The sequence below is a fragment of the Microtus ochrogaster genome, chromosome 7, assembly GCF_000317375.1.
Source record: "Microtus ochrogaster isolate Prairie Vole_2 chromosome 7, MicOch1.0, whole genome shotgun sequence".
Classification (NCBI taxonomy): domain Eukaryota; kingdom Metazoa; phylum Chordata; class Mammalia; order Rodentia; family Cricetidae; genus Microtus; species Microtus ochrogaster.
In genome coordinates this window covers 83,402,967-83,415,438 of record NC_022014.1, presented here as the reverse complement: position 1 = coordinate 83,415,438, position 12,472 = coordinate 83,402,967, and the positions used below count along the sequence as shown (strand labels likewise).

The window sequence follows — 12,472 nt, the reverse complement described above, 5'->3', positions numbered from 1 at the left end:
ACCAGAAGAATGGTCTTCACAGAAAGTTCTAGGTCAGCCAGAGCTACACGGTGAGTCTGTTCAAGAAAACCAAATGAAAACGAAAAAGGGAGAGCACCCAGGGTCTGAAGAAAAAGGGTTAGGGTAGCCACCAGGGGGCAGTTCCAGGGGATGGAGTCTGACGGCCACCGAAGCCTTTGGCCCACCCATGCGGGTGGGGGCTGGATAGGACCTGTCTTCCTGCTGGACATGTTCCAGCCCCTGTGCACCCCTGTGCTAAGTCTTGAGGGAGACAGAGGCAGACGGAGAAATGTGGGTGTGTGTGGTCTGGGCAGCAGGACACGCTTGGTGGTGGCTCCTGTGTGTGGAATCCAGCCAGGCATGGATGGAGAAGTGGCCACCAGGGTGGGTGTGGCTTTGACAGAAGTTGGCTAGGCAGCCAGCCAGCCAGGGCTGGCACGTGTGCCCATGGCTCCCCCTCCAGGTGGCATAAGAGACCACGACTAGCCAGGCCGAGTGAGTTCGGAGCTCCTGCACCCCTCGCCAACCCCCTAGCAACAGCATCCCTTTTCATTGCCCTGTGGGTGGTCCTAAGCAGGCAGCTGGTGGGGGGCGTGCGGGCTCACTGACAATAGGGCCAGCTGTGCCGCACCACACCCCAGCCCCATGCACCCAGGCCAGGTTGGCAGTTAGCCACTCACCTCTGCCCCAGGCCAATTCTACTGTCCACCCTACCCTAAGGCTCTGAAGGCCCGGGGCGCAGCAAGAAAGCCCTGCTCCAGGCCAGATGTTCCTAGGCGGTTCTTCCAACACCAGGGTGCATCCCTTGAACCCCCAGCTGTTCCAGGGACACAGGAAGCCCGGGCCCCGACTCTAGCAGCTGCCTTGCAGATGGCGAGGGGGGTGGTGTTCTAGCTGTCTGAGAGTCCCCGTCAAGTGTAGGAGGGCACCTATGGTTAACTCCCATGGGAAGAGCTACTTGTCAGCCCTATCCTGGCCTACCTGCCCTAGACATAAGAAGGCGCAGGGCAGGGAGGGGGCAGGGAGCAGGCCAGGCAGAGTCCCTGGATCTCCACATTCAGGGGTGGTTGAAGGAAGCAGGACAAGGGTAAGCTGGGCCTCCTGGCCTACTGCCCAGGAAGCCCCCATTGTGGATGGCCCCCGTTCTTTGGCCGTGTCGCGTGGCCCCTGCCTGCCTTGCCCCCCGCCCTCCTGTACACACATGGCCGAGAAACAGGCCCTAGCACGTGGAGCCAGCTGGCACCCCGTCAGACTAGCAGCCAGGCACACTGCCAGGGCAGCCAGCCAGCCTGCCACTCGCTCCCGCCCCGCCCGCCCTGGCCTCTACCGCACAGAGCAGGCTGCACCATGTGACCTGTCTGTCAGGGAGAGCGAGGCTGGAGACGTAGAAGACAGGGGATCCCCCGTGGGGGGGAGGGGGAGGAGAGGGGGTTAACCTGAGGCACCACGGGCCTGAGAGGGACGGGTTGTCACAGGACTCCCAAACAGATGCGGACTCGCTGCCACTCGGGGAACTCGCGAGGTTTCAAGTGTGCACAGTCCACTCCACGACAGCTGCCTCCCCACACACCTGTCTCCAGCCCCCGGTGGGGCCCTGGGCTCTGCCGTGCGGAGCCCTGAACATCCCGCTTCTTGTACCGCTTACGCCTGTGCTCACCCTCCCCTACCTGACTCTGGGACCTTCATCGCACACCTGCCACAGTGTGTGCCCCGCAGTGGGCAAAGACTCCCGTTGTCCTTGGAGCTGGTCTCAGAGACAAAAGCTTTCTCCTTGGGACACAACCAGGCCCCTATTCCTGCCCTGAATGCAGGATGTGGGGCAGAGTGTGAGCGAGTGGTAGGGACGCAGCCCAGAAGGAAGCCAAGAGCTAGGCTCTATCTCCACAGCGCACTGCCTGAGCTCCGGCGTTCACCAGATAAAGGGGCATCCTTGGGGCTCTGAGGTTTGGGGGTACCTAGGGAGGGTCATAAGCAACTCTACCAGACAACCATTGATCTACGGGGATGTAGATGGCTGTGGGTGCCCTCAGCAGCCTCCACCCCACCCTCTTGGGTGAGTGGCCCAATCAGGAACAAGACTGGGCTCTAGGGCAGGGGGTGCCACCCACAAACCACCCTTCTTGCTGAGGGATGGAGGGGAAGCAGGCACGTGTGTCTCTACTGAGTGGGCCGAAATTCCTGGGTGCTGACGGGGCAATGTCAGCCACAAGGACAGAAATCGAGGACCAGGTGGCCCAGGTCGAGGGGAGCACCTGTGGTCAGTCCAGGGCTATAGCCCTGTCTTGAGTGGCCTCCGTTGCTTGCTCCTCCTGCTCGGCCACCCCCATCCTTCCTGCAAACATCCTGGGAGCCAGATGCTGTGGCCAGCTGGGAGATGCCAGCAGACACAAAGACAGAGTTGGAGAACAGGGAGCGAGTGTTTCCTGCAGGGCCCGGGGCCACCCACAGCTGGCCAGGGAGTCTCTTACCAGGGTCCAGCTCTGTCCTCCACCCAGGACTCTGATGGGAGCGCAGGAGTAGGTCTGAGCTGAAGACCCCACTCTGCCTATTCGGTCCTCAGGACCTGGTCCACCCAGGAGATCACAGCTTCTTATCGCCTGGCCATCCATGTGTACTCTGGGCAGAGCCCAAAGCCCAGATTACTCTGACAACTGTCCCTCCCTTGTCACCTGTCCTGTTTGGAAAACAGCCCCTTCTTGTTGCACAAAGAGAGGTTTCTCAGGCTTCCAGCAGTGCCGGGCGCTAATCTCTCTGCCTAGAACGCGGGGCGGGCGGGCTGTGCGCCGTGTGTGGGTCCACTGCGCTCTGTAAACAGGACGCCTGAGTTACGGCAGTGCCTGGTGCCAGGAGCGAGAGCTCTGTGTGCCCGCTGCCAACTGCAATTACCTCCCGCGTGCCAGCCGGGGGGGGGGGTTTTAACCCTTCCTGCGCCACAGGGGACGTACAATCAAAATGAGCGCGAGCAATGGCCAGGCCAGGAATGCTGGGGACCCAGGGCCACCTCCCAAGTTACAAAACCAAAGTGCAAGGCAAACCTCAGACACCTAGACAAGGTACAGCCTAGACTGGGAAAGGCCAGGAGAGGTTCTAGAAGCCATCCTGTTCCATGATGCTTGAGAGTAACAGGTACTTCTGCGGCACCAAAGTGTGCCAAGCGCAAGGGTGGTGGCCTGGGAGGAGCTCTGCCATGGGCAGGACTGGCATGGGGGGTGGGAGCAATGATGGTCTCTGCCTGCTGACGGCACTCCCTGCCTCCCCCTCCCGGCTGACACATCTGGAACCCATGCCTGCTTGAGTCTGGGGAGGTGGGGGGCAGCCCACGGTGGAGGGCACAGCCCCGTCCGGCTGGCCCAGCTGCATTCCATATTTCCTTAGTTCCCCGGAATCCTCCCTGCCCAACATCTGGAGCACACATCTGGCCAGAACCAGTGCCTACTGGGGCCACCCGATTTCCAACCAATTACCACCTCCCTTGAGAGACTTCCTCAGTGGGGAGGCAGCCCTCCTGCCCCTAGCACTCCAGGCAGAGCCTGCCAGCAAGACTTTCACCAGTTGGTCCACAACCCCTGGGGTATAGTCAGCAACCCGGGACCTGACTTACCTTCGTGGGAGTGGGAGAACCAGATCTGGGAGGTGGCGGGGTGGGATCCTCGGTAGGCTGGCTCAGAGGGAGAGGATGCAGGGCCACTGGGGTGTGCGGAAGCTGCGGATCCCAGGCTGCTGGTGAGGAAGCTGCCCATGAAAGAGGAGGCTGGGGGATTTCCCATCAGACGGCTGCTGGCTGTGGACACAGGACAAGGGTGAGTCTGCAGTACCCCCACGACTCCGCATAAGCAGCGCCCACACCCAAAAGCCCTCCTCCAGGTGCCTCTCAGGTATCTAGCTCCCACCGAGCCCCATGGCAGGTGAAGCTGCCCACAAGTACTTGAAATCACACCCAGTGTCTGGAGCCTCCGGTGTCTTAGGAATAAAACCTCCTACCTCAAAACTTCATTACCAACCCCCATCTGCACCACTACCATCCACACCAGCAACCCCACCATTAACCCCACTACCATCATCCACACCACCATCAACCACACCACCACCACCACACCATCATCATCCACACCATCACCACCCACACCACCAACAACAACCACACCATCAACCCCCCCATCAACCACACCACCATCAACCTCACCATCAACCCCATTATCAACCCCACCACCATCCACACCACCACCAACAACAACAACCACACCACCACCACCACACCATCACCACCCATACCACCACCAACAACAATAACCACACCATCAACCCCACCACCATCCACACCATCACCACCCACACCACCACTAACCACACCACCACTACCACCAACCACACTATCACCACTGACCACACCATCACCGACCACACCATCACCATTGGCAACCATCACTCCCATCCCACACCACCACCACCATTCATATTGCCTCTCATTAACCCCACCAAAATCCACACCACCATCAACAACTACCACCTGCATCACCCCCTACACCACTACCGCCATCCCTATCCCCCAACACCATTACCGTCCACATAATTTGGTGACCATCATGTCCTTAGCACCAGCACCACCCGCATCACCCAAACAGATCACGACCATCATCACCTTCCCTATCACCACTAATAACCATATCACCAACTAGGAACAGCTGCATTATCTCCACCATTGCCACCAACAGCTGTATCACCTAGTCACCGCGACCGTGACAACCATATCACCAACTAGGAACACCTGCATTACCACCACCATTGCCACCAACAGCTGTATCACCTAGTCACCAACGCCGTGACAACCACATCACCAACTAGAAACACCTGTATTATCTCCACCATTGCCACCAACAGCTGTATCACCTAGTCACCGCCACCGTGACAACCATCTCACCCTCTACAAACACCATCACCACCAACTAGGTCCTCAGTATAATGCCAAAAGCACATTTAGGACCCACGGCGGACAAGTTCCCCACGGGCCTTCTCATTAGCACAGCTCCAGACCATGGCAGTGCCACCTGAAGGCCTCTCTGATGCCAATGGACTTGTCAGCAAGCTGTGCCCATGCCTCACCGAGGGGGCGCCCAGGTGAACGCACCTAGAACCAGCACGGCCCCAGCCAGAGGTGGTGTGGGAGAAATGGGCCTTTCTCCTTTTCTCCACGCCACTTAGCTACCAGTCAGACCAGGATGGGGGGGTGGGGGGACAGTGCCAGATGAGGAAGGAAGACAGACATGTCAGGCAGGAAAGAGACACAGAACTATGCGGAGCAGCTCTTTAGGTCCTCTGGGTTGCTGGGGATCAGGCCCTGATGGAGCTGCCATTGAGCAGAAGATAGTCAATCATTCGAGGCTCAGACACTGAGAGTCCCAGGTTTCGTGGGCTGGGCCAGCATTTCCGTCAGTGGCCTGGGAATACAGTAGATGTTGAGCCGCCTCTGGCCCCAGCCAGCCTCCATGGCCTGTGTCCCCTCTTCTCCTGCCCACCAGCCTGCAGCATCCTCCACTGGTGGGCTGTCATGGTCTCTGCCCCCTGTCTGCCAGAGTCCAGCAGTCAGGGCCAGGCCAAGTAAGTCTCCCTGGTTGTCATGGCTACGAGCTCTTGTCCACACACAACATACGTGCACAGAAAGTCTCCGCACACAGGGCTGCTCAGTGGGTGGTCTGGGCTGCACTGCTGGACCTTTACCCCAGCACGGTACCCTGGTACCTTGCCACCTCTGTTCCTGGGCAGGAAGCCTAGACCATGGTCATACCAGGCTGGAGAGGAGAGCGGTTAGGTGGAGCCTGGCCGGCCCAAGGTTAGTCACAGAAGTAGCTTCCCGCCCAGGAGGCAAGGGAATTTGGTGAATTGGTGATGCCTCATCTCGCCTGGCTTGGCCCTGGGAACTTCCCAAACACAGGGTGACTCAGCAGAGAAGCAGTCAGGCTAGAGGAGGGGACTGCCCCCGAGGGACCCTGGCATCTCTACTGAGTTCTACTAGCTTCCAGCCCTGGTGGTTGGAAAGCCGCTTCTTTGCTTCCTGGTGGGAAGGGACGGTGCACGGTGGTGGGGACATGACCAGAGGAAGGGTCTGTGACCTAAAAGGGGTCCTCTGCTTTAGCCAAGCCCACGAAAAACATGTCAAAAGTGCCCAAGAGCCAGGGACTTCCCGGACAATACCACATGGCTGGGATTGCCAGGGGACCCAGTCCAGACCACAGGCGTGTCCACACCAGGGGAGGGGACTCCAGGCTGGGAAGGGAAGTGCTGGCCTCCTTGCCCTGCTCCAGGGACTGTGGGGGGCCATGCTTGTGGGCTGAGTGTGGCTGTTCCAGCTGCAACTCTCTACCCCGCCTTGCCTGGCCCCAAGTCCCCCAGGCCTTTCTACTCCTCCCACCCCACCCTCCTGGGGAAGCACCGCCCACCCTTTCCTCCCTAGGACGTGGGAAGCGATGGCCTCCAAAAGCTGGGTCTGCAAAAGCAATTTCTCCGGGATCTTGGGAATGGTGCACCTTGAGTTCTCTCCCACCACAGTGGACAAGGTGGCACTGACTCAGCTCAGTGTCTCTCAGGGCCCATGGCAACAGCTCCCTCGGTCTCCTGGCAGGCAGAGAGAGACCAGTCCTGGGTCTGGACACCTAGGTAAATGGCTCACAGCCTAGCGGGGTGTCTGAGCACTGGGCCCCCAAGTCAGGTCATCATGCTTCAACCTGGGAGATCAATTCTGACACCCCCCCCCCGAAAGGGTCTACAGTTGACACTCCACTCCAATACTGTCCCAGAAGAGGGTCCTTCTGACTGGAGGCCTGAGGGACAGTCCCCTACCCTAGCTACAACATAAGGGCAGGGGCTGCCCCGGTGAGAGGCTGGCAGTTCTATGCCAAGCTCTTCCAGACTGGGGTCCTCGTCACCCCACACTCGCCTGTTTTCTGACGTGGGGGCCTTTTAGGGGGTGCTCCTTTATAGCTTCTTCCCCTAAGCCCATTAGAGCAGGGGCTGCTGCCTGCAGGGCTTGTGAGATTGGGGGGTTGGGGCAGGTCATGGCCCTTCCCCTCTGGACCCTCTGACAGGTCACCTCCGGTGGGTTTCGAGCTGTTTCTGGGGGAGGCGGGAGGATTCACTCCCTCCCTCCCATGTTGAGAAGTAAAGGGCCGAGCACAGACAGCGTCCTCACTACACAGGCCACATCTCCTGTCCAAACAGTAAAGGCAACAGAGATTCCTGGCCCTGAGGTCACGGCCATGAGTGTTTCTATGGGGTAGCCAACTTCCTGGAACACTGACGGGCTCGGGGACTTCATTCCCTTCTATAGTTCAGGATGGTTCAGGCAGAACCAACTTGGGCCACGTATGATAGTGACGGTGACTCTGACTTTGAAAGAGTGGGTTTCTCTCGCCATGCTGGCCCTGGTGGGGAGCCTGCAAGAGATCCCGTAGGCCTTGCCAGGTGGACAGCCTCGTGGTGGGTAACAACTGTTGGCAGGTAGAAAGGCATCGCTGCTCCTTGAGGTTTTTCTCAGCCTACCCGGCTTCTAGGGGATCCGAAAAAGAAACCTCAGGACCAGGGATCTGTGTCCCTATTGTCCCCTACACCTTTGAGAACCTGGGAGGTGGCACTGGGCCAGGCAAGCAGAGCCCTGGGCAGACCTGGCAGTCACCTTCTAAGCTCTGCCTGCTGACCAGGAGCCAACCCCAGACAGGGCTGGTGCAGTGGCTGCCTGGGAGCCCAGTTCAGCTTGGGCCCTGGCCAGGGCCGCTGCCTCAGGCCAAGTCCAGCCGGGGAACTAGGCTGAAGGCCCTTTCCTCTTGGCAAAGTTCCTTGTCTATGAGTGCTATAGTTACCAGCCTAGGGAGGACATGGGGGAGAGCCTGGTACAGTGGGGAGATCCAGAGGGGCTCCTGACAGCCAGTGTGGGGCTTCTTCAACCAGGCTTAGGTCTTCACGCCAACCACACTGGTCCCAGGTCTTACGGAACAGATCACAGCCCCAAGGACCACAGTCCGAACAGATCTGCAGAACAATGCCACCGACGTCCACTCTCCCATCTGAGGTACAAGACAAGCCCGCTGTTGAGCATGTTCCCAGAAAAGATCGGGGACGCGTGAGGTTGTGGTGGTACCTCCGCGTTGGGTGCTCCAGACCCTACCAGCTGCTCTACTGGCCTGCAGCTCTGGACGTGAGGCGGGTTGTGGTCTCAGCTCCAGGGACACCTCAGCTCTGCCCAGGACACCACGAAGGCCTGGCCTGAATGCCTGCCTGGCTGGCTGAGAAAAACATTCTGGAAGCCAGCGTGCCAGAGGGCCGACTTGACACACCTCAGGCAATGAACACACAAGGCCCGGCCCTGTCCGTGGGAGGCTAGTCTGTCCCTGTGCCAAAGCTGGTGACCTGCATGGGAACATGGGCCACACCTGGACGGTGGCTACTCTGGGGCTAGCGGCAGGAGGGCTGGGGAAGCAGCTAGGCAGAGCATAGAGAGAATGGTCTGCCAGGAGGCCCCCTGGCTCAGCACAGTTTTCAGACCCCTTTCTGGGAAGACGCTGTACTCTCTGTGATGAGCAAAAGAGAGTGGGAATGGCTGGGCTTGTAGGGGCTCCTTGGGGGGCTGACCACTGGCAGCAGCACAGCCCCTTCAACCTGGCACTTGGGGCTGCAGAAGCTGTAGTCCAGGGACACCCTGGTCAGCCTCAGCTGTCAACCATCTGAGAGAAGCCTTCAGTTGTGGAACTGCCTAGATCAGGTTGGCCTGTGGGTATGTCTATGGAGATTTAGCTTATCAATTGATGTAGGAGGGGCCAGCAGTCTGGGCAGCATCATTTATTGGGCACATGGTCGTGTGTGTGTGTGTGTGTGTGTGTGTGTGTGTGTGTGTGGTGTTGCTAACCATGAGCCACTAAGAGAGTCAGAGAATGAACTAGTAAACAGCCTCCTTCCGTGGTTATCTTCACCAAGCTGTTGCCTGAGTTCCTAGTGTAATTCTCCTCAAATATGGACCATGATCTGGAAGGATAAGACAAATAAGCCAAACGGTAAGGTTGTTTTGGGCCAGATTGCTTAACTACAGCAACAGAATAAAACCAGAGGACCTGGAGATCTGTGTGACCACTGGGGCCACTATGAGCTGCACTGCCTGGGAGGCGAATGTGGCCTACATGACTGGACACAACTCATGGCAGACGAAGTGCACACCTATGTATGCACTGTGGCCAAGACAGTCCACAGACGTGATGTCATCGGACAACCCAGGAGTGCGGACAGCCTGAATACAGCCTGGAAAAGGTGTCAGCTAAGAGGCCTGGAGAACAAACCCTTGTGGGTCTGGCTGGCTGCCTGACTCTGTGCCAAAGATCCCCGAGGGTGTGGCCCACCAGAGCCCAGTCCTGGGTGGCTGTAGGGCCAGGTGTTAGCTAGCCATTGCTTGTGCACCCGGCTCTCTGGCCAATCCATCTCATCCTGAGCCAGGGGGACAGGCTTTGGGGAATGAGCGTTTGTTTTGAGTTAAGCATGCCACTGAGACAGCGTCCCCTGCTTCTGGAAACTGTGAAATGGGTTGTAAAAAACAAAACCACAGCTCACTGAGACGGCAGCAGCTCCAGAGAAGCAAGTCCCTTCCCAGGCTCCCGGCGCTCCTGTTGCTTCCGGAAGCCCAGCTGACTGGCTGCTGGCATGGGCCTCCCTGGCTCTGTGTCTGGCGGCTGCACCCACTGCCTGTGCCAAGATCCCACCCTCCTGCTCACACCCAATCAGACTCCCCTCTACCCTCAGCTTCTTGCTCTGCCTCCCTGGGTACCCTGTAGAGCTAACCAGGCAATGGAGACACCGGGTTCACCAACTAGTCTTTGGTCTCCCTGGGAGACACCAAAAGTGGCAGAGACCGCAAAGATGAGCATCCTGGGGCCGCTGGTAGGAAGAGAGGCTCTCTTCTCACACTGAGCCTGCCCCGGAGGGAGCTGCGGAGGAAGAGACAGCCCTCCGGCCCCACCCTACATTCCTCTCATTCCAGAAACCCTAGGGAGAACAGACCTTCCACACAGGGTTTTCCTCTTAGACAGAAGATCAGAAGAAAGGGCTCCAGTCTAGCCTGCCTGGAAGCTGAATGATATCTATCTATCATCTATCTACCCCTCCACGGCCCCGTGGAGGGGGCGGGGCTAAGAGTGGGGATGCCAAGCCCTGGTAGAGAAGGAATTCTGAGACTCCTCCCTCAAAGCAAGGTGTAGAGGCGTCCTCGGTGTGCACTGGTCTGTGGGTACGGAGACCCGTGGCATTTCCATCCGCTCCAGCACCTGAAGATGTGGCGAGCCACACGCATGACGAAGGTGGGATGGGACCTTATGCAAGCTCTCGCAGGGCGTGTCTCGTGTCTCCTGGTGTGTGACAAGCACCGGCTGTGCGTGCACATCTACAGTGTGGAGCTGTGAGCATGCACCTGTGGCTGCATAGGAGCCTTTTAGGGCACACAGACTATGCACATTCCCCAAAAAGCGATTCCCAAGTGTCGGGTCTTTACCAGACTCATGCTGACTGGCCTGGGTGGACCCTGCTGAGTCTGCCCACTGCTTCCCCTGGTGTGGAGCCACAGCCAAGCTAGCTGTAGGAAGAAGTCAGCCCCAGACGACCACTCTAAGACCTCTGACATAGGAATGCGGCCTTCTATACGCGTCTCTTCAGGTAGGAAAATCCCAGACCTGAAAGTGGCTCGGGAATTAGGAGCACTTTGGCAGGCCATCCCCACAGCACCTCAGGGAGCAAGATCCAGCTTTCCTCAGACCCCCTTGCTAGCAGGCACCATCGTAAGCTCGGGCAAGAGTTTCCTAAATCTTCAGAGCTGCTGATAGCAGGTGTGGGCCCATGACTCAGCATCCTCCCCTTCTGCCCCCAAAGCCCTGGTAGGGGCTGAGGACACCTGGTTTCCACAGAGCCCACAAAAGCCAGCTCCATGAAGGTCGTTGGCAGAGGAGAGGCTAAGACAGGCCCAGCGGGAAGAACAAAAGAGGAAGAAGGAGGCCTGGTGGAAGGTCCTGGAACCACACAGCCTGGGGCGGGGGCTAACGGGGAGGCCAAGAATGCTGAGCAGTGGGCGTTGGGCTTGGCCCATCCTGGGGACATGGGGGTGGCCTGGGAATAATCACCTCACCCGGGAAGCCCCTCAGTCAGTCCGAGAGAACCTTCCGGAAGTCCCAAAGGAAGCCACTCTCAGGCCATAATAGGAAAGCGCTGTGGTTGCTGAGCCACTCAACTGGGCAACCATGGAAAAGGCCGGGAGGCAATGATGACAAGGACAGGCCCAGCCGACAGCCCAGAACTAATAAAAGAAAAAGGAAAATCGGATATAAGTCTGGTTCTTATTAAAAGAGTAAATTTAGCCCTTTGGCTAGGACAGGAGGCGGGGTGGCCAAGGCTCCCCACTGGGGGGGGGGGCTGGACTTCTTCCCAGAGTGATTCAGTGTCCCAGGACAGGCGAGCGGGGGTGGGGCTGCAGGAGGGGGAAGGGGCACACCTTCCCTTCTGTCTCCCCTCCCTCCCTGGGTAGCTAGGGATCCAGGACCTCTCCCAGATGCCCAGGACTCTCCTCAGGGTGCCGAGATGAGCCATACGGGTGTGAGGAGGTGACCAGGACTGCTCAGCACCACTCCTGCGAGCCACACACCCCAGCTTGGACAGCTTCAGCCACCAAAGCGGGCACTTCCCTTCCCACTGCCTTGAAATAGGCTAGCCACATAAAGGAAGGCCACCCCAGTGTAGTTTACTAGAACCTCACACCCATGCATGCTCACATATAAAGCTATACATACAAATGCAGCCATGTTCACAGCGTACATTCGCACAAACACATTTACACAGAGACTCTTATGGACCTACAAAGGCATACGCACGCTTGGGTCTCTTCTCGGCGAAGCAGTGGCCCCCACCAAGACCGGAAGCTCCGATCCAGCTGTGGGCACCCACCCTGTTCTTCTGTACCTAGCCTCTAACCCTTGAGGATGAAGACGTTGTTGAACATAGCCTGTTTCAACTGTCGTCAGGCAGAGGACAGAGGACACCTGACCAGGGACACAGACTCTCCCCAGTCATGCGACCGGCAGGATGAACTTCCACGGGGAGAATGTTCACGTTTTCTAGGTGACTGACTTCACCGGGCTGGCTGAGTTTCCCCTCCTGACGAGCGGACCAGTGCTCTGTATGTGACCCCTCTGTCCCATCCAACACCCACAGGGACGACGTGGACTGCATGGAGTTGATATTTCAGGGACAGGACAGCCTGAGAGGCTAAGGATGTGGGGGAAGGTGGAGGTTACAGCTGCTAGAGACAGCTTCCTATCCTTCCATGTGACCCCACTCCCGGGGCTCCATCCATGCTCACCGATATCATCGGTTGCCTGGAGGTGCGAGCCCTCGGTCCTTGTGGTCAGGGCCTAGCACTCTGTGGACACCCACAACCCCAGATGCACCGCACTGAGGG

General features: G+C 58.4%; 1 protein-coding gene across 1 annotated transcript in view; it reads right to left on the bottom strand.

Moving 5' to 3' along the window:
* Bahcc1 (BAH domain and coiled-coil containing 1) overlaps positions 1 to 12,472 on the bottom strand; it is a 53,739-nt gene that overhangs the window by 29,163 nt on the left and 12,104 nt on the right. The window contains exon 2 of the mRNA XM_026780445.1: positions 3,602 to 3,781. Within this exon, the coding sequence (XP_026636246.1) occupies positions 3,602 to 3,781 (180 nt within the window). The remainder of the gene's footprint in view (positions 1 to 3,601; positions 3,782 to 12,472) is intronic.